We start from the raw sequence: 27719 nt of genomic DNA, 5'->3' as shown, positions 1-27719 counted from the left end.
AGCTGCTAGACATACTGTCCCTGTTACCTTGATTAGACAATAGAATGGCTTGACTCAATTAGCTGTTTTGGCTGGATACACTACACATGGGGTTACAATAGTACATCAAGGAATGACACTGCACGCTTACATGGAACAATAAGACTTTTGACACATGATATCAGCAGGGTTACACAATATAAGTCTGTGATACCTTTTGATACAATTACATTTATATTGACACATATTGATACATTTCCCCATGCTATTTCAACCAATATATTACTGTGGAGGCACATTGCATATGAGTAGAAGTTCTAACCTCATTACCTCTCAGGTTATCTGTTGACCTAGCTAATTAACATGGGCTGCCAGCTAGTTAACTCAGACATTGTTCTGATAACAAACCTCATCTCAGCTGCACCCCATACAATACACATTTGAGACAAATGGTAATTACATTAGCTACCACAAGCAAAATGACTGCTGTTGTTCTGATATTTTCACACAGTATGGCAATATTGTTTCTATTTATACTACATACAATATCACAGGTAATAGTATGGGCAAAATGTGTCTAATAACATGAAATAATAATACACATAATACACCAATGCTCTGGTGTATATACTTAGACTGGGCCAAGGATTAAAAAGTACAATAAACCGTGAGAAACGGGTGATGATTACATAGTTCTCAGTCCAGTAGTACCCCGTTTCCTCACACATGCTAAAATTGTTATGCTAATTTATTTTATTTTTTATCACATTATCTGCATTCCATGTCTTATGGTTATGCTGTTTCAGTTTGTATATTTCAGTTGACCAACCCTTTTGGACATTTATACTCCTCCCCTCACTTACTAAATTCAGGTGAAGAATTGTAGAATATCTCAATTCCATCAATATACACAATCCTAAAAAACATGGATATACAGGGCGAAGATAATGTCAAACGAATATGAGTTATAACAAATTAAATGCACTCAAAGGGTACTCTAATGATTACTAGTAGAGTATCCCAGGATCTGTACTTGGACCAGTGCTCTTAAAGATCTTTATTGTTGACCTTACTAATGGAATTGAAGGTAAAGTCTGCCTTTTTGCAAATGACACAAATATAACAAACAGGGTAGAGACACTTTGTGGAGGGGAAGGACATTAAACACAATGATTAATGGTTCAGTAGACTAGAGGAATGGACAACAGTGTAGCAACTACAGTTTAATGCAAAAAAAATGCAAAATCACGCAGTTGGATTTCAAAAACGGAAAGGCTAACTATAATATTAATGACAAAAATATTTGTGAGTGAGGATCTAAGTGGTCATTATTTCAGTAGACTTAAAGGTAGACAAACAATGTAACAAGACAATTGGGAAGACCTGTCGGATGTTAGGTTACATGGGAGGAGGAATTAGTAGCAGAAAAAGAAGGCAGTAATTTCACATTATAGATCAGCGATGCAACCCTAGTGCTCATTGCTTGAAGCTGTATCCCCAGAGAATAATAATGATAATAATAATTATTATTACTATTTATAAAGCACTGACATATCACACAATTCTGTATATTAAGGGGTTCATGATACAAATATATTCTATGCAATACCATGATATGCAATTATCTCTCTCTCTCTGTGTATGTATATATATATATATATATATATATATATATATATATATTTGCGTACACTATACATATGGATATATATATATATATATATATATATATATATATATATATATATATATACTATAATAGATATAGATAGATAGATAGATAGATAGATAGATAGATAGATAGATAGATAGATAGATAGGGCACAACTATGATGATACATGGTCTAAATTGTAAACCTTAACCAGAAAATACTAAAGGATCTAAACATGTATGGATTGAAGCAGAGAAGGGAGATGAGATGAAGCAAACTTTCAAATACATCTATGGTTTTAAGACGGTAGAAGAGGAAAGCATTCTTCCAAGGAAGTGAAGTACTAGTACAAGAGGACATACACTAAAACTGTAGAACAACAGGTTTATAGGAAAATTGAATTATAATTACTCAACTAAAAGGGTAGTGAACATGTAGTCTACCAACAGAGGTGCTAGAGGCTGATAAAGGAAGGGAATGTAAACATGCAAGGAATAGACATAAGGCTATCCTAAATATAAAAAAATGAATGTTCAAATAGGGTTAGAGGTTATCAGGGATAAAAAATGGGCATAGTAGGTTGGCCAAATTGCTTCTATTTGCTTCTACAAATGACAGGTATGTTTGCACTTATGAACTGCCTAAACAAATTACCATATTAGGATGTGCACTAATATTTGCACTAATGGTGTATATATTTAGGCTTGTATGACTTTTATTAAGCAAACTAGACCTACTGTATGGAAAATATTTTTTCATTATGATAAGTAGCAGATTCAAAATATTGAACTTTTTTACATGTGTCCATATGCCTGTTTTAAACAATTATGCATTATACATACGGTGATATCAGAATTTAAGTACAACCCTGGTAAGGTAATTACAATTTTAGATATACTGTTAGCAATGTTGTTGATTGTTACAAAGCAAAGAAAAACCCTGCTAGAGGACCAAGTAGAATTAGTACCATACCGCTGTACAGTGGTGTCTGTTGTGCAAACTGAATGCAGGATCAGACTTCTGCCGCCCTCTTTGTCTCCACCTACTTGGGCGCTGTCCACTATTGCAGTGCTGATCCGGGAGTGACGTCTGTCTTGCCTGTTATTGGCTAGGCTGCCCTGGTGTTTCTTGCTTTCTATGGGGACGCGCATGGCATTAGTCCAAAGTCTAGAAATGTGGCACAACATCAACACAGCAAGAAAGTGTACAGTGCTGTGAAATGACTTCATTCACAGCATTGCTGAGACCACACACTCGTGGAAGTTGTTAGACAATATGTTTTACTCCTGTTAAAATAAGTGCATAAAATATGGTGCTTGAAGCTCTCCTATTGCATTGTCTTATTATGCGTCAGGATTGCGCAATTAGTCTCCCTTTTTAAAGAACAGATATGTGTTTATGCTGACATGTAAATACATTTATGTAGAAGTCATTGGATGTTGCCTTAATCTGTGTATGATTATCATATATACAATAGGCGGCCGTTGACATCGTCGTTATTGCTCTGAAAACTACGTCTATAATGCTGGTTAAATGCGTTAACAGAACTAGTTTAAAGCGTGAAGGCCATAAACATACTTTGCAACAAGTCTGGAAATTGCCTACAAGTAACGTCTTTAGTAATCTGTAGACCAGGTAAATACAAGGAAAAGTTAATGAATATTGCTACAAACTGAAGGCAACGTCACAATACAACGTCTTACAGTTGTGTAATGCATTGGTCAGTTAGGCGGAATCAAAGTTCATTATGCTCTTAATAAATGAAGAAAAAGAAAATGCCACAAGAAAAGGCTATTTACAATAAGATTTTATCATTGTAAGGGTTAATTAAATGTATTCACAAAATATACTACCTTATCATTTGTTGCACATTATGTGTCATTTAAACTATTTTTCAACTCACTATAAAACGCTTATTGATCTATTTTTGATAATGAACTTGCAAAAATGTCTGTTACTGCAAGAAACTGTGGCTTAGAGATGATATACTTCTAAGGTTTAATATCTTCATTGCCCATTCTTTTCAAACCACGAAATAACAAATGGTAATATAGTGTAATGAAATCTTTGGCAATTCTTTTCTGCGTCATAGATGTTCAACGAGGAGTATTTTTCTATTACAATGTATTAAATTACTTTTCCTGATAGTATTTTAACCGAGCTTAAATAACACGTACGACAGACTCTACCTGTACAGGTATTTTATAGACTGACCATTTTGTGAACAGTTTGCAATCAGGAAATCTGTTAATAACATTGCAAAGTAGTAATCCCTTTGCTTGAGAAAATACTCTTAAAACAGTTTGTGCGTTAAGTGCAGCATTGTATCACCTCCGTTTTTGTCACCCAGCCATGCTGGCAGTGAATGGGTTACTGTTGTATCCCTGCACTGCGCGGTATCATGTTTCAGCACCTTGGATAGGTTCCATGCGCGCTCCCGCGCACCAGCTTTCTCTCAGGGAAAGCGGCCAGGGAGCTCCTGCTGCTGTGCCGTGACTGAGTCCTTCTTGGGGTGCTCTGCGGGGAGCTGCAGCAGCTGCGAGAGCATCAGCAGCTGGTGGATGCACCTCTAGCAGCAACAAGGCGGACGCTTTACCCTCTAATATGGAGGAATTCCTGCAAAGCACCAAATCCAGGCTGGTGAGTCCATTTCATTGTTTGGAATTAAAGATGAGCAAAATAATGTAAATGATCCCACTGGGATTCACCATGTATTTGTAGACAGTTTACATTGTAATAGTTTGTTGCGCACACACAGCCCCACCCAGAGTAGTAGTAGATGGGGCATCATCTCTAGTTGAGCAGGAGTTGTAAATTGCTATTAGTTGTGATGTCATGCCGCTGATCTCCTTAAGGCAGTGCTTAAGGCAACTATATGAACCTGAAAAAGAGCTAATGTGCGTGTATTTATAATGCACTGTCTCTGTGTACAATAAGTATATACTACTACATAACAGCTTAACTAATTTCTTCACAAGCTGAGTACTTAGCTATCTTTGTAAAACAGTTATATCAGTCTATAAATGGTTAGTATACAGTGTTTTACTTTTCTTATTTGGTTATGTGTCTCCTACTTTCTTTGTACTAGTAATTAGAAGGTTTATAGTTTGCTAAACTCTACAATTTTGTAGAAAATTGACCTGTTACAGCAAACCTTTTGTAGACTTATAAAATAAATTCTGCAGAGCATCATAAATTTAGAAATTGACGATATCCCTAAAACTTATTTTATTTTTACCCTTTATTACCTGAGTATCTACAGTTTAACCATAGATTCTACATTTTACAGGACATTTCTGCCCCCTTGTGCTTGCGCCACTGGCTGTAGTGTATGTAATAATATACATTACTCACAAATTACAGTAAGAATCCTATCTTTATTTAATACATGCATTTTGGTTTCATTTGCCACTAAATAGGCGATATATGCATAACAACATTGTGATAATGATCCATTTGTCTGGTCTCTATACATAGAAGACATCCTGCATGGTCCTTTAATGTCTCAGTGACTCTACTTCGTGTAGTAATAACTCACAGTAATGGGTTTCTTGAAAGGATAATTGTACCAAATATACATTGTACATTGCTCAATTTTATCCATATTAAAAAATAACCTCATTTGAAAAAAAGAAAAAACCTTCCATGAAAGTGTTTTATGTTTGTTTATAAACATGAAGCAGGCAATTTGCCTTTGATCTTCTCACTTTTACCTCAGTAATGTGACTTTTGTGCACACCACAAGTGTTGGTTAGTTGTCATAATCAGAAGAAAGAAAAATTAACATTAATGGGTCATGTGGCTTAATCACATTATTCAACAATTAATTATGGACAGCCCTCATGAATGGATACATGGATCACAACATTCAATGGATGGGTCAGTAGTGGATTTAATTGCCTGAAATACAATGAGCCACTAGGTACACTTCTTAAACAGCACAATAAAGAATAAAGACACTATGTAGGAAATACCTGACATGACAATATACCTATATACCTGTTCTGTTTTGTTATGTATGATTCATTATTTTCACTGCCTGGCATGGTGGCGCTTCGTGGCACCTTATAAATGAATGATGATGGTGATGATGTAGAGTAGTGTGGAGATGTGGTACAGGAACGCTTACAGCTGTTTCAGGTGTTCACAAATGCATTCTTAGGTGAAATGCAAAAAACAGAGACACAACTCCATTTATAACAGTGATGGCTAACCTGTGACACTCCAGGTGTTGTGAAACTACAAGTCCCAGCATGCTCTTCCAACTATCAGCTAGTTATCTACTGGCAAAGCATGCTGGGGCTTGTAGTTTCACAACACCTGGAGTGTCACAGGTTAGCCATCACTGATTTATAACAAGCAACTGAGATGACATGAAAATACTCCATTACAAAGCTATGTATCTATAATGCATACAAATACAGTATAAGTTACATCGTATAACATCACAGGTCTTAAAAAAATGTATATAAAAAGCATTGGATTATGAAAAGATTTTTCGTTTGTTATTAAAGATTACTGTAAAAAAAAGTAAGATTGTTATTGTCATTAAACCCCAAAGACCAACAAGCCTTTTATTTGCAAAATAATAAAATTCCTATTTCCAATCCAAATTGGAATATACTCATGTTCTAATCCCATGTGGCCCCATATACCTGGATTCTGATTCTAAATTTCAACAAAATGTTCATCAATTCCAGGTACCCCTCATTAGATCAAGAAAACCACTATGGACTGGAATGTATTTTACTCTTCAGTGTCATTTAAAATTTATAAGAGGTTCATCTTCGTTTTTTACCAAAATTGTGTCCTGCTTTGAAAAGTTCCATATGTTCAAAATTGCTTTCCTTATAGTATCGGGCACAGGAGAAAATTTGAATAAAAGAAAAATCTGTCATACTTTTAATCTTTTCTACCGCTCAAAAGAGAGTCTCTAGGTACATTATTTCTTCTCTCTCTTAAAAGCCTGCTGTACCAACTTTGAATAATAACTATTCTGGTGTAGTTGTTTGCTCAAATCAGCTGATTGAGCCATAAAAGTCTCATGATCAGTGTTATTATGTTTAAGATGCAAAAGCTGATTATAAGGAATGGCACATGTGGTGGGATATGGGTAGAACTACCAAAATGTAAAGAAATAAGAATTAGCTGCTGTTTTTGTTTTTAAACTCACCAGATTAAAATAGAGACTCAAGGAGTGAATGTCATAATGCAAAAGGTCTAACTGATAAATGTCATGAATATTTGTTTTAAATAGGGGTGTCTCTATATATTTTGGTCACCCTGAGGAAATGTGTGTCAATATGTGAAACAGCGGTAGGTGTTTGTGTTCCTGTCTGGCCCTGGAGTGTTCCTGTCTGGTCTGGCAGTGGCTCTTGAGCAGCTGTCCACCCTTCAAATGTAGTTTTAGGTGTAGAAAATAAAGGCTGATTTGTCAAGGGCCTGTATTCAATTTGCCCAATATTTATTAATAGTGTTACCATCGACAATCACCCCCATTGATTAAGCCTATTTATCAATCATCAAGGCAGTACACACTTTTCCTGTAACAATATCCTTCGTTGGCATTACCATTATTTTTAATGCAGTACTCTTAAATTATTTATTTATTTATTTATTTATTTTTAACGGGAAAAGTCATTTTTATTTACATGGCACTGTGTCGCTTTTGCATTTGAATCGCCGATTTCAAATCTCCCACTGTCGGGTTCAAGTCAGTGAATAATTCATCAAATCAGCCAGGCAGTAAAATATTTGAAAACAGTGGTTCAAGTGAAAGTACTGGTGCAGTGCTGATGAGATACAGGGGTGTCCATATAATTAACTATTACCTAAAAAAAAAATAATCTGAAGTTTAAATAGAAGAGTCCTGCCTAGAGAAGTCTGCTACTGACAAAAAGGCTGCCATTTAAGGTGCCATTCCCTATAACAACATTGGTCCTTTGAGACTCCTGCAAGACCAATGCTGTAATAGTGCTGTAATACTGGCTGCATAGATTGTGATCAATATTACCTGGCTGGCCAGTTCCAGCAAGGGCAATCAACAGAGGTCTGACTGGGAGACATATGCCCCTTAAGCCCCAGGCTCAGACCTACCCTGGATCCACACCACCACTCTCTACTACATTTTTCTAAATTGCCCTTTTGGTTATGGTTGTACTGATAAAGCAACAGTTTTATTTCCTGCATGATCAGTGAGTTCGCTACATCCATCCCTAATTACAGGCTATATAAATCACTGTGTATTTGATGATTGTCCCACTGAAATCTTCAGTAACCTTGTTATAGTAAGGCATAGTGAAGCTATTCAGACAAAACCATAGTTCTAGAACAGGTTGCTTTTATCTAAACTTAGGTTATTAAATGTGAGCTCATACTATTTCTATTATGGGATTAAACATAACTAAACTATGTAAAAGTGTGAAAGAAGAAAACCATACACACTATTTATGTTTAACATTTATTACAACACTTATTAAGTATAATCTCTAATCAAGAACATATAATTGGTATCCCTATAAACAGAAATTAGAGTGAATTTAGCAATATGGAGCACATTTCTTTGCGATAAATGGCATGATGAACCCACTGTATTGCCATTGTGGTGTAGACCGCGACTCATTTTTGGGCAATGAAATATGTGTCCAATTTGGCCACAGATATAGATAGCCACATTAGAGAGATCATATTATTTGGCAGTTGGAGTTGGGTTACATGGGGCACACCCTGCTGTTCATTCAATTTATTATTATCAGTGATGAAAGATGCCAACTCAAACAATTTTTGGCTTACCACTATCCCTGATGAAGCCCATTGTAAGTGGGTGAAACGCGTTAGTAAATGACTGTTGCTACAGACAAATATACCTTTAGTACTATCATATTAAATCCATAAGTCTTCACGCACCTGGTACAGCTTCCTCCTCTCTGCAAATCAAGAGCTTGTGGCACAGTAATATGAGTTACTAAAACAGCAAAGGTAGTCACCCAGGAATGTGAGCCAGCAGCTCGGTGAAGAAGGGCACGGCAATAGGAACCTGGAGTTCTTCCCTGCACAACTGTACAGAAGACAGTGCTCTGAAGCCAGTAAGAATCATTTGTATTACAGCAGAAAAGTGGATGGTATTGCAAAATGTAACCATTGGGTACTATTTTGAGTCGGTGTATCAGTGCTGGGACATTTAAGCTAATTAGCATGAAGCGAAAGCAGAGGAACTGATATTATGAACTGCTGAAACCCAGTTCCAGTTAATTAGATGATTATAAACATCTGCTACTAGAAGTACTGAGATCCAAAGTAATTTATTTAAAGCATTGACACTATTCAGGTGATTACACCTAACACAGACTTATCAACATAAGTTCTACAAACCGAGTATCAGATGAAAGCGATATTTCTTGAGTCGTCAGTGATCAGATAAGGTGTATCAGATTAATACAGTCAGCCAGAGAGTTAAGAAACACACAGGTCTGTTGTTTGCAAGATCTCTGATTTACTGAGACATCAATTTTTGAAGTTCAGATTACATAGACATATCACCACGCGCAAGCATATCAGGTGTTTAAAACATAAGGCATTATGCCAACCAATAGAAAAATACATATTTCAAGGCTTAAGCAGACTAGAGAAAAAATACATTAGATGTGGGTATAATATTTATAGAAATCTCTAATGCGCAGATGTATTATCATTGTACCTCATTAGACCTTGGATTTAACAAGCAACTAAAAGGCTGTGTGTATCTTACCAGGCACTGAGCCAACTTATCTATACAAGCTATAGGACCTTGAATTTTGACAAGTGACAAGATGCAGCTGTAGACCAGAATCTACACTGCTTTTAGTTTCATTTCATATTTCTTTGAATTTCTTCTTCAAAAACAACCTAAATTAACTCTTTCTGTAGAGTCCCATCTCTACAGAATTTTTCCCAATTCACTGTACAGTCATGGCCAAACGTTTTGAGAATGACACAAGTATTGGTTTTCACAAAGTTTGCTGCTTCAGTGTTTTTAGAACTTTTGTTAGATGTTGCTATGGTACACTGAACTAAAATTACAAGCATTTCATAAGTGTCAAAGACTTTTATTGACAATTGCATTTTGTTTATGCAAAGAGTCAATATTTGCAATGGTGACCCTTCTTTTTGAAGACCTCTGCAATTCACCCTTGCATGCTGTCAATCAACTTCTGGGCCACATACTGATTGATGGCCACCCATTCTTGCCTAATCAATGCTTGAAGCTTGTCACAATTTTGGAGTTTTTGTTTGTTCACCCGCCTCTTGAGGATTGACCACAAGTTCTCAATTGGATTAAGGTATGGGGAGTTTCCTGGCCATGGACCTAAAATTTTGATGTTTTGATCCCCGAGCCACTTAGTTATCACTTTGCATTATGGTAAGCTGCTCCATTATGCTGGAAAAGGCATTGTTCGTCACCAAACTGTTCTTGGATGGTTGGGAGAAGTTGCACTTGCAGGATGTTTTGGTACCATTCTTTATTCATGGCTGTATTCTTAGGCAAAATTGTGAGTGAGCCCACTCCCTTGGCTGAGAAGCAACCCCACACATGAATGGTCTCAGGATGCTTTACTGATGGCATGACACAGGACTGATGGTAACGCTCACCTTTCCTTCTTCGGACAAGCGTTTCTCCAGATGCCCCAAACAATCTGAAAGGGGATTCATCAGAGAAAATGACTCTACCCCAATCCTCAGCAGTCCAATCCCTGTACCTTTTGGAAAATATCAGTCTGTCCCTGATGTTTTTCCTGGAGAGAAATGGCTTCTTTGCTGGCCTTCTTGACACCAAGCCATTCTCCAAAAGTCTTCGCCTCACTGTGCATAAAGATGCACTCACACCTGCCTGCTGCCATTCCTGAGCAAGCTCTGCACTGGTGGTGCCCCTATCCTGCAGCTGGAGATGGCCCTGCTGCTTGCTGGATGTTCTTGGGCACCCTGAAACCGATTTCACAACTTTTGAACCTCCCTTCTTGAAGTTCTTGATGATCCGATAAATGGTTGATTTAGGTGCAATCTTACTAGCAGCAATATCCTTGCCTGTGAAGCCCTTTTTGGGCAAAGCAATGTTGACTGCACATATTTCCTTACAGATAACCATGGTATACAGAGGAAGAACAATGATTTCAAGCACCACCCTCCTATTAAAGCTTCCAGTCTGTTATTCTAATTCAATCAGCATGACAGAGTGATATCCAGCCTTGTGCTCATCAACACTCTCACCTGTGTTAACGAGAGAATCACTGACCTGATGTTAGCTGGTCTTTTTGTGGCAGGGCTGAAATGCAGTGCAAATGTTGTTTTTGGGATAATGTTCATTGTCATGGCAAAGAGGGAATTTGAAATTAATTGCAATTCATCTGAACACTCTTCATGACATTCTGGAGTATATGCAAATTGCCATCATAAAAACGGAGGCAGCAGACTTTGTGAAAAATAATATTTTTGTCATTCTCAAAACTTTTGACCATGACTGTATTTGGGATGCAATGTATCAGTAACAAACTCTCACACAAGGTTCCTCAACATTTACTTGATTTTTGCTTTAATTTATGAATGCACTGTTGTTCTTGATTATTGTGACAGTTTATTTGCCTATTATGTGTTAATTTTCAGCACTTATTTGTATGTAAGTGTGTTACCTTCATCTACTTGCCATCTAGCAGTTATTATTAGCATTATTCTGCTTTTGTTTTCAAATACATTTTGCACCACCTAACACCCATACTCCTCAGTGGTGCACGCAGGGGGGGTTTCTGAGTCTCCAGAAACCCCCCCCCCTGCGCTAACTAAATGGCCACCATAGCGGCACTGTCTTATACAGCAGCCGCGGCGCTGTCAAAGAAGCGTCCGCGGCGGTGCTGTAGTGTATACAGCACTACCGCGGACGCTTCTTTGACAGCGCCACGGCTGCTGTATAGGACAGCACTGCCTAAAAGGAGCTGCTGCGCATGCAGTAGCTCTCGGGGCGGGTTGGGGTTTTTTTTGGGTCGGGGGGGACCCCCTCCACCCGACAATCCTCCGTGCGCCCCTGCACCCTAGGGACCCATGACTACTATTAGTTCATATATACAAGTGTGTGGGGACTATTGTTTTGAAACTTTTGGTTTTAGGTCTGTTTGATCTAAATTGACCAAATAAGCAGACACAATTTTCATGTGTGTCACCAGCTTAATTCCGTGGGGTAAATGCAATTGGCCGTGATGTGCCAACGGACATCACTGTCATGTCTGGCTGTGCACATTGCATCCCTTTAAATTAAGGAATATTTGCTCAGATAAATAGTGACAGGGCATGAAAACATCAGCTTACAGTATATATTTGCTGTATAGTGCACAGTATATTTTTGAGAAATGACCACAGCATCCAACTAAGATGCTCCCATGAAGCAGATTGCATTTTTACCCATGAGGAACTCTCTGTTTCAGGGCACCAGAGTTTACCATAGAATGTATAGTTTTAGTAGCTTCCAATTGCTTCATTTTGTTTAAAAAAAATGACTTAAAAAATGTGATATTTAAAATGTATATTTATTTTAAATACAAATATAAATTTAAAATGTATTTGCTTTTGACTCAAATCTTATAAAAAATATGAACCTTTGACCCCCAATTATTTGCTTTTTCTTATAAAGGCAATAATCCTCTGTTGTGACCACCAGCTATACGTGTATATATGTACTCAATGAACAGACCCTGCCCGGAGAAAACACAACACACCTGTATATGAGGAAACAAATATGTTTTATTCTTCTTTTATAAATACATTTTGTAACATGCAAACAAAAAGGCCTCAATAGTCAGTGAAGCGCTACAAATGTGCAGTATTTTCTGTCACTGTAGCTTAGTAAATTTGTGCTTATACACAAATTTGCGTTTTCCTCAACATTCTCATCAAAGTAATGATTTTCCTGTCATGTCTATCTTGGAGAAAAGTTTATCTTGAATTGAAAACCCTATCTCAGCTTTTTTGTTTTCCTGCCAACACACATAATAAACTGTTCATTTATTCTTCCATGTGACAGGAACACCCTGGCGGAAAACATATTGCAGGCCTTGGGACAGACGTGGTACATCTTTTTAATCAGTGGTCTTTTGTATATATGATATACAGACATCTGTAACTCTGCATGATAGTGGCAGTGAGGGGTTAATTGGTTCTTAAAAGATAGTGATATAATGCAGAAGTTCAGAACCCGGGATAGACAAGTTATTAACAGATGGTACTCGGCATGTCTTCATGTCCCCCTCTATTTGCATGTTGGGTCTACGTTTTTGACATTCAGGGAAGGAGCGGAATTAATGGCTAAAGGGCATGCAATATCTACTGTATGTTTGGCAAAAAGCTGCTAGCAATGCATTTATCTTCCAAATCTCTCTTCAAACTCCTATACATGAAACGCACAAAAGTAGCAGAAAAAAGGCTTTCAGCACCAAATTATATATATATATATATTATATATATATATATATATATTATACAGTAAGGCCACAATGATAACAATATAAGTTTAGCAATGGCAATTCAATTGCTCCATCACACTAGTGGTAATGCTTTGTAAATAAAACTAAATATTTGTTATTTTTAATGGAAATTGCAAAAGTGCTCATTATATTGTACTTACTTTTGCCGAATTCAAAAAGGATCAATTCAGCAAAAACAAAATCTTATTGAAGGTTTTTTAAATCCCTTCTTCATATAAAATATATATATAAAATATAGTTTCTTTTAACAAAATACACTTTTTTTGTGGGTATAGCTTACTGTGAGCACCAAACATACTTCAGAATACATTTTGAAGTGTACAGCATGTTACCTTGCTTTCTGAACAAGAAAGTCAGAGCAGGAAACCGTGAACTACAGATGGACGGACGGCTCTCTGACCAAGTTAAGTGAGGTAAAGATGTATCTCCCTAGAAACCTTTGTGGCCTTGTTAAAATGTAATTATGGTGCCCCCAAATTTCTATGTATGCCCCTGGGCCACAGCTTATTTTTTATGCATTATTTAAAATTTTGCTTCAAAGGCACTTTACATTTTCAAAACTTTGTGAAGGGATAAGCTTTAAAGTGACAGAGTGTTTAAGTGCACATAAGACTCTTTACACAAAAACTTTAGGACTTTGACTTTTGAACATAAATGAGCTTTAATTAGCTTGAGAACCTAGAGCACATTCAGCAAACTACCTCACTTCTTGTCTCCTCTCAACAGATGGGCAGCTATGCTGCTTACCAGTTTTGCTCTAGGGTCAAAAAATACAGTCCCAAGTCTTTGCTCTGCTGAAGCCTTTTTTCAGTCAGTTCTAGCTGTCCAGGGACAACTGTCCACTGCAGAAATTATTGCTCTCTGTAAAACAGGACTCTCCTGAGCATGTCTGGCACCATCCAGATCTCCTGGGAACAGACAATCTATCATTTTCAAACTGCAGGACACATCACAGATCTTCACTCAACTGTCTATTGAGCTCCTCACTGAGCTGTCTCCTCAGCTCCTTACTGAGCTGTATAAGCTTCCTATTGTATTACTGCTGCTTATGTTCAGCCACCTTTTCAATCGTGAGGAGAGGATACCAAATTTCAGGGCATGAACAAATTACAAACTGGAGCCATCTAGCCTATAACACCACGCAGTCCCCTCCCAGCTCACACATTTAGAAAAGTGGTATTCCATGACTTTTTTTTCCAGCTGGTGGTTCAATCTTCCTGTGTCCTTCTTTTGTTTAGACCTTGAGAACATTGCATGGCTGTAGTTAATCCACTAATTGCTAATGTGATGTGTGGAACTGTTGTTCCTCTTTCATATACAAATTAGACAGTTTGTTTCTCAGCAAAGAGTAATTTTAGTGTTACGAGCCACAACGCCCACGGCTTGCTTCCTCTGTCTGGCAAGTCACTTCCTCCACCTCCAAGCTTTTTTTAATCAGCACTGGGTCCCATCAACTGTGGACAACCAGGCGAGTGCACATTAGTTGTATATTGATTAATTACCTTCTGGGGCTAATTACTAAACACTGGAGCAATGACTCCTGATTGGTCAGTGTTATTATTTAAGGTAGGCTTAGCCTACCTTAAATAGTTACAATAGTTTTCAGTCTGCCCTGATCTTTGACCTGTCCCTCGGGCTATAATGGTCGCTACTGACCCACGAAATTTTGGTCTGTCTCTAGTACCTGCATTCAGTTTTCCAGTTACCCTTCACCTTGCTCTACGGTTAACTATGATATGTGTTTACTACCGTAGAGGCAAAGCCTGGGGCATCCGACTACCTCCGAACATAATCCCTTCTACGGGAAAGGCGGTTCTAAAAGCTTATTTAAATTGCCGTTGACCTAGTTAACACTTAGGGCTAGATTTACTAAGCTGCGGGTTGGAAAAAGTGGGGATGTTGCCTATAGCAACCAATCAGAGCCTAGCTGTCATTTTGTAGAAGGTACTAAATAAATGAAAGCTAGAATCTGATTGGTTGCTATAGGCAACATCCCCACTTTTTCAAACCCGCAGGTTAGTAAATCTAGCCCTTAGTCTTCTTACTGATCTTATTCTTCTGCATATTGCCATAAGTACTGTCACACTTGTATATGGAGGTATCCTCCTCCAGTGCAAACTGGACCTCCAGCTTAATCTGTTTCATTACACTTTTTTGGTGATGTCTTGTTTTGGCAAACAAACATTTTACTGTGACAGATTTTTGGGAAGAATAAATCTACACTGTTTCCCAGGATCTGCCATTTGCCTTCTAAAAGCACTTTCCTCTCCTTGGTTAGTTTATTATGCTTACTGTCCAAAACCTGACCTAGTTTATTATGCTATAAAATATAGTATATTCTTAAGCGCTTATACTGAAGGGGTTAATCTAAAGTAGCAGTGTCTGAAAAGTACATAGTCCCTGTCTTGTGGATGCCAATCCCTAAAACAACCAAGTATCAAAAATGCATTGACAGGTGTGCCATAGGACTGAACAGATATCAAATGTCAAAATAAAAATAACCAGCATAAATATTGCAGAGTCAGTTTTACTTTATATAAAAACAATTTATTGCAACAACAATGTTATAAAAAAATCACACATTATACAATACTAAAGCTATAAAAAAAATCTCAAAATACTATAATAATGCCAATGAATATAAATTGGTATCCAAGTGTCCCGGATTCCTCCAAAAAGACAGGTAATTCATATGTAAATAATGAGCTCTGTATCCTGCAGAAACACGATCACAGATAAAGTGCCCAAGCTCAGATCTCGTTTGAAACACTGTCAGAATGCATAATCCTATGTTCCAAAGTGAATGGCCAGTTCACTTAATTAATGGGATGTAAATCAATAGTATATTCAAATGTCATAATAAATCATGATCTTATTTGTGCATCATATTGGACTGTCACAAATTTGAAATGAAAATTCATATTAAGAGAGACATTGGTACTGAGCTCACCCGACTAGGAGTAATAGCTGTTGGGGGAAAAACTTCCCTTCTTAAAATCCACCAAAGCAGACAGACAGACAGTCCACGTTTATTCGGGCATTGATCAGCGCACCTCTCAGATGTTGTAGCATAGTTTTTTTGCGTGTTCATTAAAAGATAAAAAGACAGAAATCGATATCAACATAAACCAGCTTCCTGGGCTCAACCACGGGTATAAGGTTTGCTGACGCGTTTCGTCATTGCAGCCATTGCAAAAAGGTTTCTGAAGGTTTATTATGCTCACTGTCCAGAACCTGACCTTTTCTAAGTTCCTTTCACCAGTTTGGTCTGCTGCAGCTGCCCAGTTTGTTTCTCAATAATTTGAGCATGTTTCTGTTTGAGCTCTTGGTTTTGAGCTTCATGCATTCCCACTTCCTCACCCTTGGAGCTGACCAAGTCCTCCATCTCATCAGGCAGTTGCCTAATCACAAGCCTCTGTTTCTGTGCATTCGCTCTCTTCTGTATATTTTCCAGAAATAGTTCTCTCCTCACTAAGTAATCGATCAATTACTGAGTAATTGGACTACTTTTTTTGCACCATTGCCTTTTTCAACATTTTTATTTCACCATCTCTCTCATTTACCCACTCGTTGTTAGTCTGCAACAAAAGAGAGGCTTTTTCTTTTTCCTCAAAGCTGCTGTACTTAATTTTACAGCATTTTATTAACACTCTCTGCGTTTTACAACCAGATGATATTTCTCTAACTCAGATTCAAATCTCACTCATAAGGATTCAATTAAATAGTCTCTTTCTTCTAACCTCAGAGTTTGGCCACTTTTTCCAGCGCACTTTCTGTTCCAATCTGATGTTCCTTTAGGCACCCTTTTAATGACTCTGATTCTTTATCTTTTCCCCTCAAATAATTTATAACTATCATTTTCCTTCCTCAGACATTCAGCTTGAATCTGATGAGATTTTACTTGTTCCATTTTTTTCTACAACCTGTTGGATTTCTTGCTATATTTATCTCTGAATCTCCTTCAGATTTACAATATTCAGGCCCCTGTCCTTTACAGGTCCCTTATCGTGTTCCTCTTTCAGAGTCTCTACAGTCAACATTTGTGCTTCCTTATTAGCATTCAATGAGAATACAATATCCTGCATCTTCTGCAAAGTCAGCTGTTTCTCAGATAGCATTTTGTCAAGACAGTTTATCCTTGTGCTTCTTTCCCACATTTCTTTTCCAGCTCCCATAAATGAGAGTCTTTTTAGCCAACTCTTCTCTCAGCTTTGTTACTTGAGTCTCCTTATCAACTAATTCAGCTGACAGAGTTTCAGAGTTTTACACCTCAGTATTTGGGAACCTAAACATTCTGTCCGTTAACGTGAGAACCGTTCTTTTTCATTTTCAACATATTCAGTCTTTTCCAGGTTTTATATTAAATAATTTTGCATCTTAATTGTTTGTTATTGCACTTTTGACTTGCGACTTTACAGCTCCTTTACTTCACACAACCAAGCATTTTTTTTCGCTTCAAACACCTCAAAATTCTCTCAGATCAAACTTGTTGCATTTGATCATATTCTTACATAGTGATATAGTCCACTCCAGACAAACCCAGCATCACACTTTTGCATTGATCAAAATGTTCTTGAGTTTATTTTTCTGAACTATCACCACAAACTTTAAAACACTCTCATGCAACAAATTTATTTACAGACCGGTGGGTGAATGTATTAAGCAGCGGATTCTGCAGGTCGCCGATATTCAGCAACTTTGCAGGGGAAAATTAAAACGGCAAAACTAGCCTTGAAAGCCAATACCGTTTTAAATACCCTGCCACATACTCTTCCCCTTAGCGTCACCAACCTTGGTGACGCGGACACCCCATCTCTGTGAAAGAGAGATTCTTTTTTTTTTTTTCAAAACATTTTTATTGAAGATGTCCAGACATCAATCATACAATATAGTTCGTTTCATAAAGAAAAAGAAGCATTCAATTGTAAATACAATCAACATACATGCACATAGATATTGTTACATTTTTTATAGGTTCTACTTGAGGAGGTTTGACAACACCTCGCTACATATATTCCAGGATATATATATTTGATATTAGTCTATTATAGGACTGTAACATGAAGTAGGACATTACTATAATAAGATAACATTTGTGATGAGAACAAATATGTCACCCCCCCTCAATGAGAGGAGCGTTCGCAACATTGCAGTTTCCCCACTCCCAACCCATCATCAGGGTGCGGAGGGACCAGAGGAAGAGGACAGGCCTGCTCCATCATCTCATACAAAAATTGGAGGGTCTCGTAGTTGGGAGGGTAGGATATTAATATAACTTTCCCAAGTCTCAAAAAATTTGTGAGTTAGGGTACTCTTCTGGAGAGAAGCCTACAGCCAGTCCATTCTCAGGAGAAAATACATCTTTTCTTTAAATAGATCAAGTGTTGGAGGGGCGTTCTAGATCCACATATGAAGGATCGATTTCCTAGCAGCTGCAGATATTGCCATAAGTAACCTTCTTCCTCCTACAGAGGGTCGTGTATCGGAAGGCAAAATACCCAATACTGCCCATTCGAGAGTGAGTGAAAAGAGATTCTTTTATTCTTCAAAAGTCCTCTCAACCATGCCTATAAGTGCCCCAATGGTGACCTTATCTTCTTTTACTCTGAGAACAATGTTTCTAAACAGCCTGTCCTCTTTCTGTGAGTCCCTTCCAATTGTGCTATACTGTGATGTTGGGGTAGATATTCTTGCACACCACACAAGTCCTACAGAACCTCTTAATGGCTAAGTAGACCCTGGGCCAATAAAACCTGGGCAGAACTGTTCCCTTGTTCTCCCTTCCCCTAAGTGTCTGCCACCCACCTGTGTGTGTGCAGCCTCCAACACTAGGGGTACATGAACTCTTGGAACCACTAACTGTTCTACTCTCCTCCCCTTCACAGTAGCAATACGAAACAAAACATTTTCTTTCACAACATACATTGACATGCAGCCTGCCCAGTTGACAGGTCCCACAAAAGCATCAAAATTATTAAACAAGTTAAACGCATGTTGCAAAGTCCCATCATTGCTATGGTTCCGTGCCTAAAGAACTCTGGATACTTAGTCCAGTATTTCCTCTTACCAACAAGTGAGATGGGCACATCCGAGATGCCACAATCCACTGCCAATTTAGTCTGTCCAGGATTGCCAAAACGATGACACTTTTGAAGCAGTTTTACTGTGTCACCCAGGACAACATTGCGGGATACAACGAGATTCACATGCTGTGAGTTCCCTGGCAGATCCATTAAGACTGGGCATGTCCATTCAGACCTTCTCACAGCGGACCTCTTTCCGATCCTGTTTATGGGGTTTGTTGCACTCGGCTTTAAGGTGTTCCAGCTGTCCACACCTGAAACACCTTCTGTTCCACAACTTCACAGCTGGGCCTTGAGCATTAACAACACCACAAAGCATCCCTGACCAGATAGCGCTATCGGGTTCCACGGACCGGACAGCGCCATGTGCTACCACAGGATGAACAGTGCTGGGAGTAACCTCGGGCCGAGCCTTGACATGCTCTTCTTTTAGCGCAGCAATCTCTTTGTCTTTCTTTGTTACTATGTCTTTAAGAGCTTCTACTGCTCTTTCTTTTGCCTCAAATAACTCTTGTAATTCACTTCTCAGGGACACAGAAATAGCTTCTTGGACTTTCACTTTTCAGCACAATGCTGCTTTGATTCCCTCAACTCTCCAGCCAGGAGATTTCTTCTCTAAAAGTCCTCTCCATGCGATCATACTCTGTCAAGCCTACATAATCTTCTATGAAAGTTTTCTAGAAACAATAATATTGTTTACTGGCCACATAGTCTGACGCAGGTAACATCAGGCTTGCACAGAGAGCATGAGATTCTTCAACTTCTTTACCATTCTGCAAACTACCATGCAATTTTTCAAATTCATCCTGCTGGGAATCAATTTCAGTCACATCTGTTTGTACACTTTCTTTCTGACACATTTAATTCTTTTTCTTGGCTGGAGTAAGAAAATGTATGCTGACAGCAATTACTTTTGTTTCTATTTGCAGCTTTTAACATGAAACTTTTCACATCCAGCACTTTCCACAGGCATTCAGAAGGACAAACAGGTGCTTTATACTGCACACACAGATAAACAGTAGACTGCTGAGGACCACACACAGTTCAGCGAACAAACAAGGTGGGAAACTACAATCCCCAGCAATTTTTACAACTTTTGTTTCTTTTGCAAAACAACAAACACTGCACAGTTCTAGCAACATTGCTCATATATTTCTCTCCACAATCTCTTCTCTGTAACCGATAGCTTAATACACAGTTTGGTGTGTGACAGTGGCATTCAATATTTTCCACTCACCACCTTTTGCGTCTGGAGGTTGGGTGGACAGCTGTGCGTTGGCTGTCCTTGGTGATCCCACGATGACACCACTTGTAACAAAAGTGCCCTTCTTGTAGCACTTTTAAAACCTTCTGACATCACTTGTTGCAAGAGCACCCAGCAGACATCAGCAACACTGACAACCTCTTGTTGTAAATCAAACATACATTTACGATTTGCATCACAATAAATGCCAACACTTCTTGCCAGCAAACAAGACCTTTTGCTTACACCTCCTGGTGACCCTAATGCTAACTAAACATAAATCAGCTCTCTCATAACTGGCCAACTAGTTCCGCATCAGTCACCCCTAACAAGTGCACAATTCAGGATTAAATACACAAGTCTCCTCCCTTTGATCTTTTACTTTGCATAATTTCCTCTGCAAACATTTTTGTACTGTACAGATTCATGAGAGTTTTGTAAAATAAATTTCATTTGGGTTTACCCTTAACCGCTACTTTGCCAACTTCAAAAGAAAATGTCACAGGTATGTTTAATCTCTTCTGTCTCCATAAAGACAACGTGTTCACTTGATGCAATTTCTGGTTAAGCTTTGCATCACCATATAAATTTTTACATATACGAAAACATTCTGTTTAAGCAATTATTATTCATAGCAAGCTTTGTCACTCCTCACAAACCACTGGATTACACTGCTGGTTTCTTGGATTCAACTAATTTTGCACCTACCTTTACATGTTTGCATTTTTTATCATACTGTGCAGGTATGAACTTCAATGGTAGCACTCTTTGATTATTTACGCAGTATTCAAGTGCACAGAAGAGTCTTCACCCAGTAAATTCAGACATTTATACATAGATCAATTTTACTTTAGCACAACAGATACTTTTTACTGTTTGCATAAAAACCACAGACACCCCACAGCCCCTCACTCAGTTGACCCTTAAACTTCACTAAAGACCTCACTGAGCTGTTTCCTCAGCACCTTACAGAGCCTCCTAATGACCTTCTGCTGAGTGATCATGCACCTTTTCAATATTTTTGGTGTGGATCTCAAATTCCAGAGCATGAACAGGTTGCAAATTAGAGCAACATAGTCTGCAACCAGCACAACTCCCAAATCCTTGTTTTCACTTTCAAATTCTACAGTTCCCCTTTCGGGTATATATATATATATTGTGGAAAATAGGCCTCTTTGCCACACCTTTCCTACATAGGGACAGGTGAGGTCCCAGGGAATCGTTAGAGAAAGGCTGCATACGGAGTTAAATCCTAGTCTCACTCCTAGCCTGCACTCACACAGTTGGTATAATGGAGTAATTAGATCAAAGGTAGGAGACCTGTGTATTTAATCCTGAAATGTGCACTTGTTAGGGGTGACTGATGCGGAACTAGTTGGCCAGTTATGAGAGAGCTGAACTATGTTTCGCTAGCATTAGGGTTACCGGGAGGTGTAAGCAAAGGGTATTGCTTGCTGGTGTTATCCTGGCAAGAAGTGTTGCCATTTATTGTGATGCAAATAATAAATGTATGTTTGATTTACAACAAGAAGTTGTCCGTGTTGCTGATGTCTGCAGGGTGCTCTTGCAACAAGTGGTGTGAGAATGTGTCAAAAGTGCTACAAGAAGGGCACTTTTGTTACAATTTATATATATATATATATATATATATATTATACCCAACTCTGTAGTGAAGAGAAATATAGAGCAGAGACACAGTTGTACAATATGCAGAGCTGGCGCAAGCACTGGGGCTGCGCAATACAAGACCCCAACCCTTATAGAATTTGCATACCCCCATTCATGCATTGCACCCCTCCTGTGCTCTTCAGATTGGAATGTGGAGCTTCACTATGACACTATGTAAGAATCACCTGGCTACTTCTCCTTCATGTCAGAGGCTGGCACTATATGTTGGGGGCATTAATAACTTTAGATGAATGAAAACATGTCACTCGTGCAGTCTAGTTTCTCCTAATGGTAGCACCAACCCTGCATATTGCATCATTCTCTCCATGTACTAGGTGGTGGAGCCCAGCTCTGCTCCATTTTTAAGCAGAGCTTCATTACATCTACCGATGCTGCTCTTCTACAAAAGCAAAGCACTGGGGCTCTATAACCAGTATACAATTTTGCTATGATATGCTTTACCATTGTCTGCCCTCAGACTTTTCTGTTTTCAGTTTTGAGACAGAATAAATTATTGCACTATGTTAATAGAATTTGAGATTAATCCAAAAGGACTTGAAAGTAATTTATCCGTAAAGCACTGATTCATCATCACTTATTTATATAGCACCACTAATTCCGCAGCGCTGTACAGAGAAGCCACTCACATCAGTCCCTGCCCTATTGGAGCTTACAGTCTAAATTCTCTAACATACACACACGCAGACAGACACACAGATGAGGGTCAATTTATTAGCAGTCAATTAACCTACCATTATGTTTTCGGAGTGTGGGAAGAAACCGGAGGACCCGGAGGAAACCCACGCAAACACGGGGAGAACATACAAACTGAACACAGATAAGGCCATGGTCAGGAATCAAACTCATGACCCCAGTGCTGAGAGGCAGAAGTGCTAACCACTAAGCCAGCGTGCTGCCACTGATTAGATAAAGGTGTTGATTAAAAATGTTGTGGTTAGATTTAAGGCAAAATAATAAGCAACGATGCTGGTGATACAGTAGAAGATAACAACTATGTATGCAAGATGTAAACATTTTAAATTGAGTGATGTCCCTGTTTAAAAAAGGGTTCACATGGGTTACTTGACCTACAATGTCTTGGATGTCTTGCACATTCCTTGGGATATATACTGTTTGTGGCAAGCAGAGTGATCTGTAAGTCTGAGTCAAACAGTGTTCCTGAAAGGGTTGCACATTTGCAATATATGTGCACTTATTTCTTAGCAGAGTGTAATATATTTTTGCTACTGGAATACGACTGTGGACTATGGATTGTATACTTTACAAGACACTCCAGTATTGATTTAAAGGTCCATGCTAAACCACAGAATTGTTCTTTCTTTTTACAGGCACCAAGCAGTTGTCAATATTCCTGTTCTGAAGCTGCAGTTTAGAGCTCTGTTAAATTATTCAATTCTTCTCCCTATAATATAATTGCTGTGTTTCTTATTTGCATTAGATGCAGACAAACCAACTCTGATCAGAGATATACATTATGGTATGAGTATAATGAAAGTAAGCGGAACAAAAGAGCAGTAAAACAAATTCAATCATTTATATTGACCGTGTCTCTCTGTGACTCTACTGATGCAAATGTATTTTCCTGTTTTAGTTGGTGGCCTTACCTTATGGGAAGTACCATGTTATTGACAAATGCTCATGCATTGTTTATATACTGTAAAATCTTTTCTCAGTCTGTGAAATAAAGCATCATACTATATGTTTTATATGAAATATATGCTAAAATATCTAAAATATCCAAGCATATTGAAATGTTGTAATAATATATATTATTTTAATTTTCATTATATTTAGTCTTATCTAAACTACCCCGGTTTTGGGGTCCCACTATTTTTAAGTAAATTTAAGTGTTTTTGTGGAGAACAAGAAATCTCTTCAAGCCATATCTCTAATTAATTTAGTGCAAATGGACAAATGAGTCACAAATAAGACACGGGTGTATTTACTAAACTGCCGGTTTGAAAAAGTGGAAATGTTGCCTATAGCAACCAGTCAGATTCTAGCTATCATTTTGTAGAATGTACTTATTAAATTTATTCAAACCCGCCGGAAAACTCTCAGCTTGACACATTTACCCCCTAGAATCTGATTGGCTACTATAGGCAACATCTCCACTTCTTCAAACCCGCAGTTTAGTAACTATAACCCACAGTTTTTCTTTTACAATTGAAACCACATGTCTCTATTTAATTGTCTATACTTTTTAAGGTCTAAAGACAATAGTCACACCAATTTTATGTAGAGAGATGTAAGGATATGCATCTAGGCTGTGTAATAACTCTGCTGCCTGAATGGAATATAATTGGGGAAAACTGAGAAGGAAACTGACTTAGGAATGCTAGCTCACAGAAAACAAAGTAACAGCATACAGTGCTAGACCACATCTTGAATATGGGGTACCGTTTTGGGGATCTAACTGCAAGAAAGTCATATAATAACTTATTGAGGTGGGCAACCTCAATAATAAGGGGAATGATAGGGTTAAAACAAGATTGTTCGCCCCGTGTTTGCATGATTTTCTTAGGGTGCTACTGGTAAATTAATTGTTGACAACAAAGTGGATGCTTGATTTGTAAATATTTGAAGAAAATATAGGCTGTAAGCTTTAATGGGGCAGGGACTCCTGAATGATTAAATAGTCTCCGTACAGCACTGCGTAATAATATGGCGTTATATCAATAACCGTTAATAAACAGGTAATACATTGCCAGCATAGAAAAAATAGGTTTGTTTACTTTGGCGAAAAGATGCCCCAAAGGGAACCTAATTAATAGGAATAAATATTTGAGGTCAATAGAAAGATTTGTCTAACACACCTTTTTGTACGAAGACCATACATAGAGCAAGGAGTCTTCATTCACAAATGGAAGAAAGAAAGTTTCATCATCAGATTCTTTTTTGGATGGGTGGGTAAGTTGTGGATTCTTTACCAAATGAGTGATGAAGGATTTTTCTGTCGGGATTTAGTCATACAATGTATTTCTTACAAAAAAAGATATCTGTAGCTATAACTAGTACAGGACATTTTTGGGTGTGATTTATCCAAGGAATTTATTTTATGGTCATTTTTGGAATCAGTAAGTAATGTTTCCTTATGTGAGGCTATATTGTCAATTGGGGTCTTGTTTCTAAGTAAACGTAATGACAGATTCTGAAAGTTTGAACATGAGGGACCAGTGTCTTTTTTTTTTAACATTACTATATAACCAATGAGAAATAAAAAGAGGCTTTACCTGCTGTATGTAAGAAGCAAACGTAATAATTTTTGTTGCAGAAGTATTCCCCATCCTGCTATTGTTAAGTTTGGATGATCCCAACCTACATTAGGCTCAGCTTTCAACAAGGCTCTTTCATATGCACTTTTTTCGAGAGCCTGCACCACAACGTACTGTTTGTAGGATAAGAGAAACTATCATCTCAATAATTCACACACCCATGTAAATAAAAGTTTGTGTGTATACAAATCTAATGGTTCCCTAACTGATGTACTGAGATAGCACTACAGTGACAAGACAAGTTGTGCTGTCTCTTTCCATATGTCAGAGTCCCAAGTTTTCTACACTTTAATTGGTTCCCTGCAGAATAACGCTTACAAGCATATGGTCTGTAGAATGCTGAATATGCTTTTGTTACTCAGTACTTTAGGTGGCACTAGTTTCCTTCCAATTATGAATGGATCTGTGCAGAGAATTTATGAGGGACTGTTTAGTGTCCCATGGTGGTGTAGTGCCAAATGCTGTCACTATATTGAAGCCCTGGAATCTCTTTAAAAATGCAAAAAGTGGGATTTTCTAAAATATTAATTTGTTTAAAATTGTAAAACGTAGCATTTCATCTACTTTGAACATAAACATGTGTGTAAAAAAGACATAATTTGGGGTATTATTTTTGACAATGAAAGAATAAATCAATCAATACATTATATGAGTAAACATAAAAGATTATGAAAAATTTCCATTGTGTTGTTATTTTTTTTGTAAGATGCTGCTTTCTCTAACTCTATTATATATGTGTTAAAATTGATCTGGAATGTAAAAAAAATTTTTAGTTTTGGTAGAGCTTTGAAGAAAAGATGCAGTTTTTTTGCTTTAATTATCCATTTATTTGGGAGACTGCTGATTATAAACAAATAGTACTTTGAGTTGCTGTTTTTAGAAGTCTGAACCTAAAATGAATGCATTTGCAGGAAAATGAAAAATAATATGGTTTAACCTTAGGATTTGCCACTTGATCAAATAATGTTTCTGGGAAGTAGAATTTCATATATGCATATATGCTTTTATATTTCTAGTTTAACTTATGAGATACACCTTATTCATTTTCTGCATGATTTATATTTTAGCATAGAAAGAACCACAGAATATAGAAACATGCATACCGAAGCATAGATTAAATTGTAGATTGACTTGTGATGGCCAGTTTCTCTGGGTAATCAGAGGTAGCACCTTCCAAACACAAAGCAAATGTTATATGTCAATATATGTCAATCCTCCCTTGATCCATAGGCAAACCAAAGGGGGGTTTACTAGTGCCCGGAAACCCCCCTCCAAACCAGGGGCACTGTATAATTGAGTGGCTGGACCTTGCCCCCACTTCATACGGCTCTGCTTGAAAAGGGAGAGCTGCGTGCACCTAACAGTAGTGCATGCAGCATTGTCCATGTATATTATAGGGAAAGGTAGAGTTGGAGAGCAGCCAAGCACTGTCTAATATTATAGCTATGCCCCCATGCATGCTGGTCACGCCCACTGGTGGCGTGGTGTGGAAACCCCCCTCTACAAATCTTGCATTTGCCCCTGTGACCCTTCCTCTCTCTCCAACTATCGCCCAGTATCTCTGCTTCCCTACCTTCCTACCTCTCTGACAGCTCTTTTAGCGTGTACAGTACAGGGAATTCAGATATAAAGAAAACTAATTAATAAACAACTGATATAAAACATACACAATCAAAACAGTTTAAAATAAAAGGGGTTACATTCAGATTAGCACTTACATGAATTGCATTCTGGCCAAGGGAAATTTGGCTTGGAAGATGGGCAGCTTTTCAATGTGAATTGATTTCCCAAAAAGTCTGACAAATTGCCCCTTCCCAACACAGGTTTTTTAAGCAAAATTAAATGGGATGGTCTTCACAGGGGCAATGTTTGTGTTTAATGCTAGTAGAGGGCAAGGATGTCCCCTGGGTGTCATATAGTTTGCTCACGAATAATCCCAAAGTTTTGACCTGTGGGTAATTCTTCACAGATATATCCCAGAGACATAACTCCCCCTTCAATAAACTGGTCATAATCTCCCGCACATTTAAATACCAAAAATACCAATGTCAATTATGACAATGTGACATATATTTGGAAAAGATATGAGAGTATAGCTGTTTCCGGATACCGCCAGTACCTGTAATTCCCAACCTTGGTGCGATTTCTGCTCCTTAGTATGGAGTAGCACCCAGAAATTCCCAAAATATGAACTATGAAGACATTTACCTTTGAAGCTTATCTTTCTATATACCTGTATAGGCCTTCACATGCTGCCTACAAGGATCTCCAGCTGTGATCAGCCCCACAAAGTC

General features: G+C 38.0%; 1 protein-coding gene across 1 annotated transcript in view; it reads left to right on the top strand.

Annotated features, from left to right (window-relative positions):
- The first annotated feature begins 4101 nt into the window (after window positions 1–4101).
- LOC142149799 (protein prune homolog 2-like) overlaps window positions 4102–27719 on the top strand; it is a 137710-nt gene continuing 114092 nt past the window's right edge. The window contains exon 1 of the mRNA XM_075205136.1: window positions 4102–4271. Within this exon, the coding sequence (XP_075061237.1) occupies window positions 4236–4271 (36 nt within the window). The 5' untranslated portion in view covers window positions 4102–4235. The remainder of the gene's footprint in view (window positions 4272–27719) is intronic.

The sequence above is a fragment of the Mixophyes fleayi genome, chromosome 1, assembly GCF_038048845.1.
Source record: "Mixophyes fleayi isolate aMixFle1 chromosome 1, aMixFle1.hap1, whole genome shotgun sequence".
Taxonomy (NCBI): domain Eukaryota; kingdom Metazoa; phylum Chordata; class Amphibia; order Anura; family Limnodynastidae; genus Mixophyes; species Mixophyes fleayi.
This window is presented reverse-complemented; position numbering and strand designations above follow the sequence as displayed.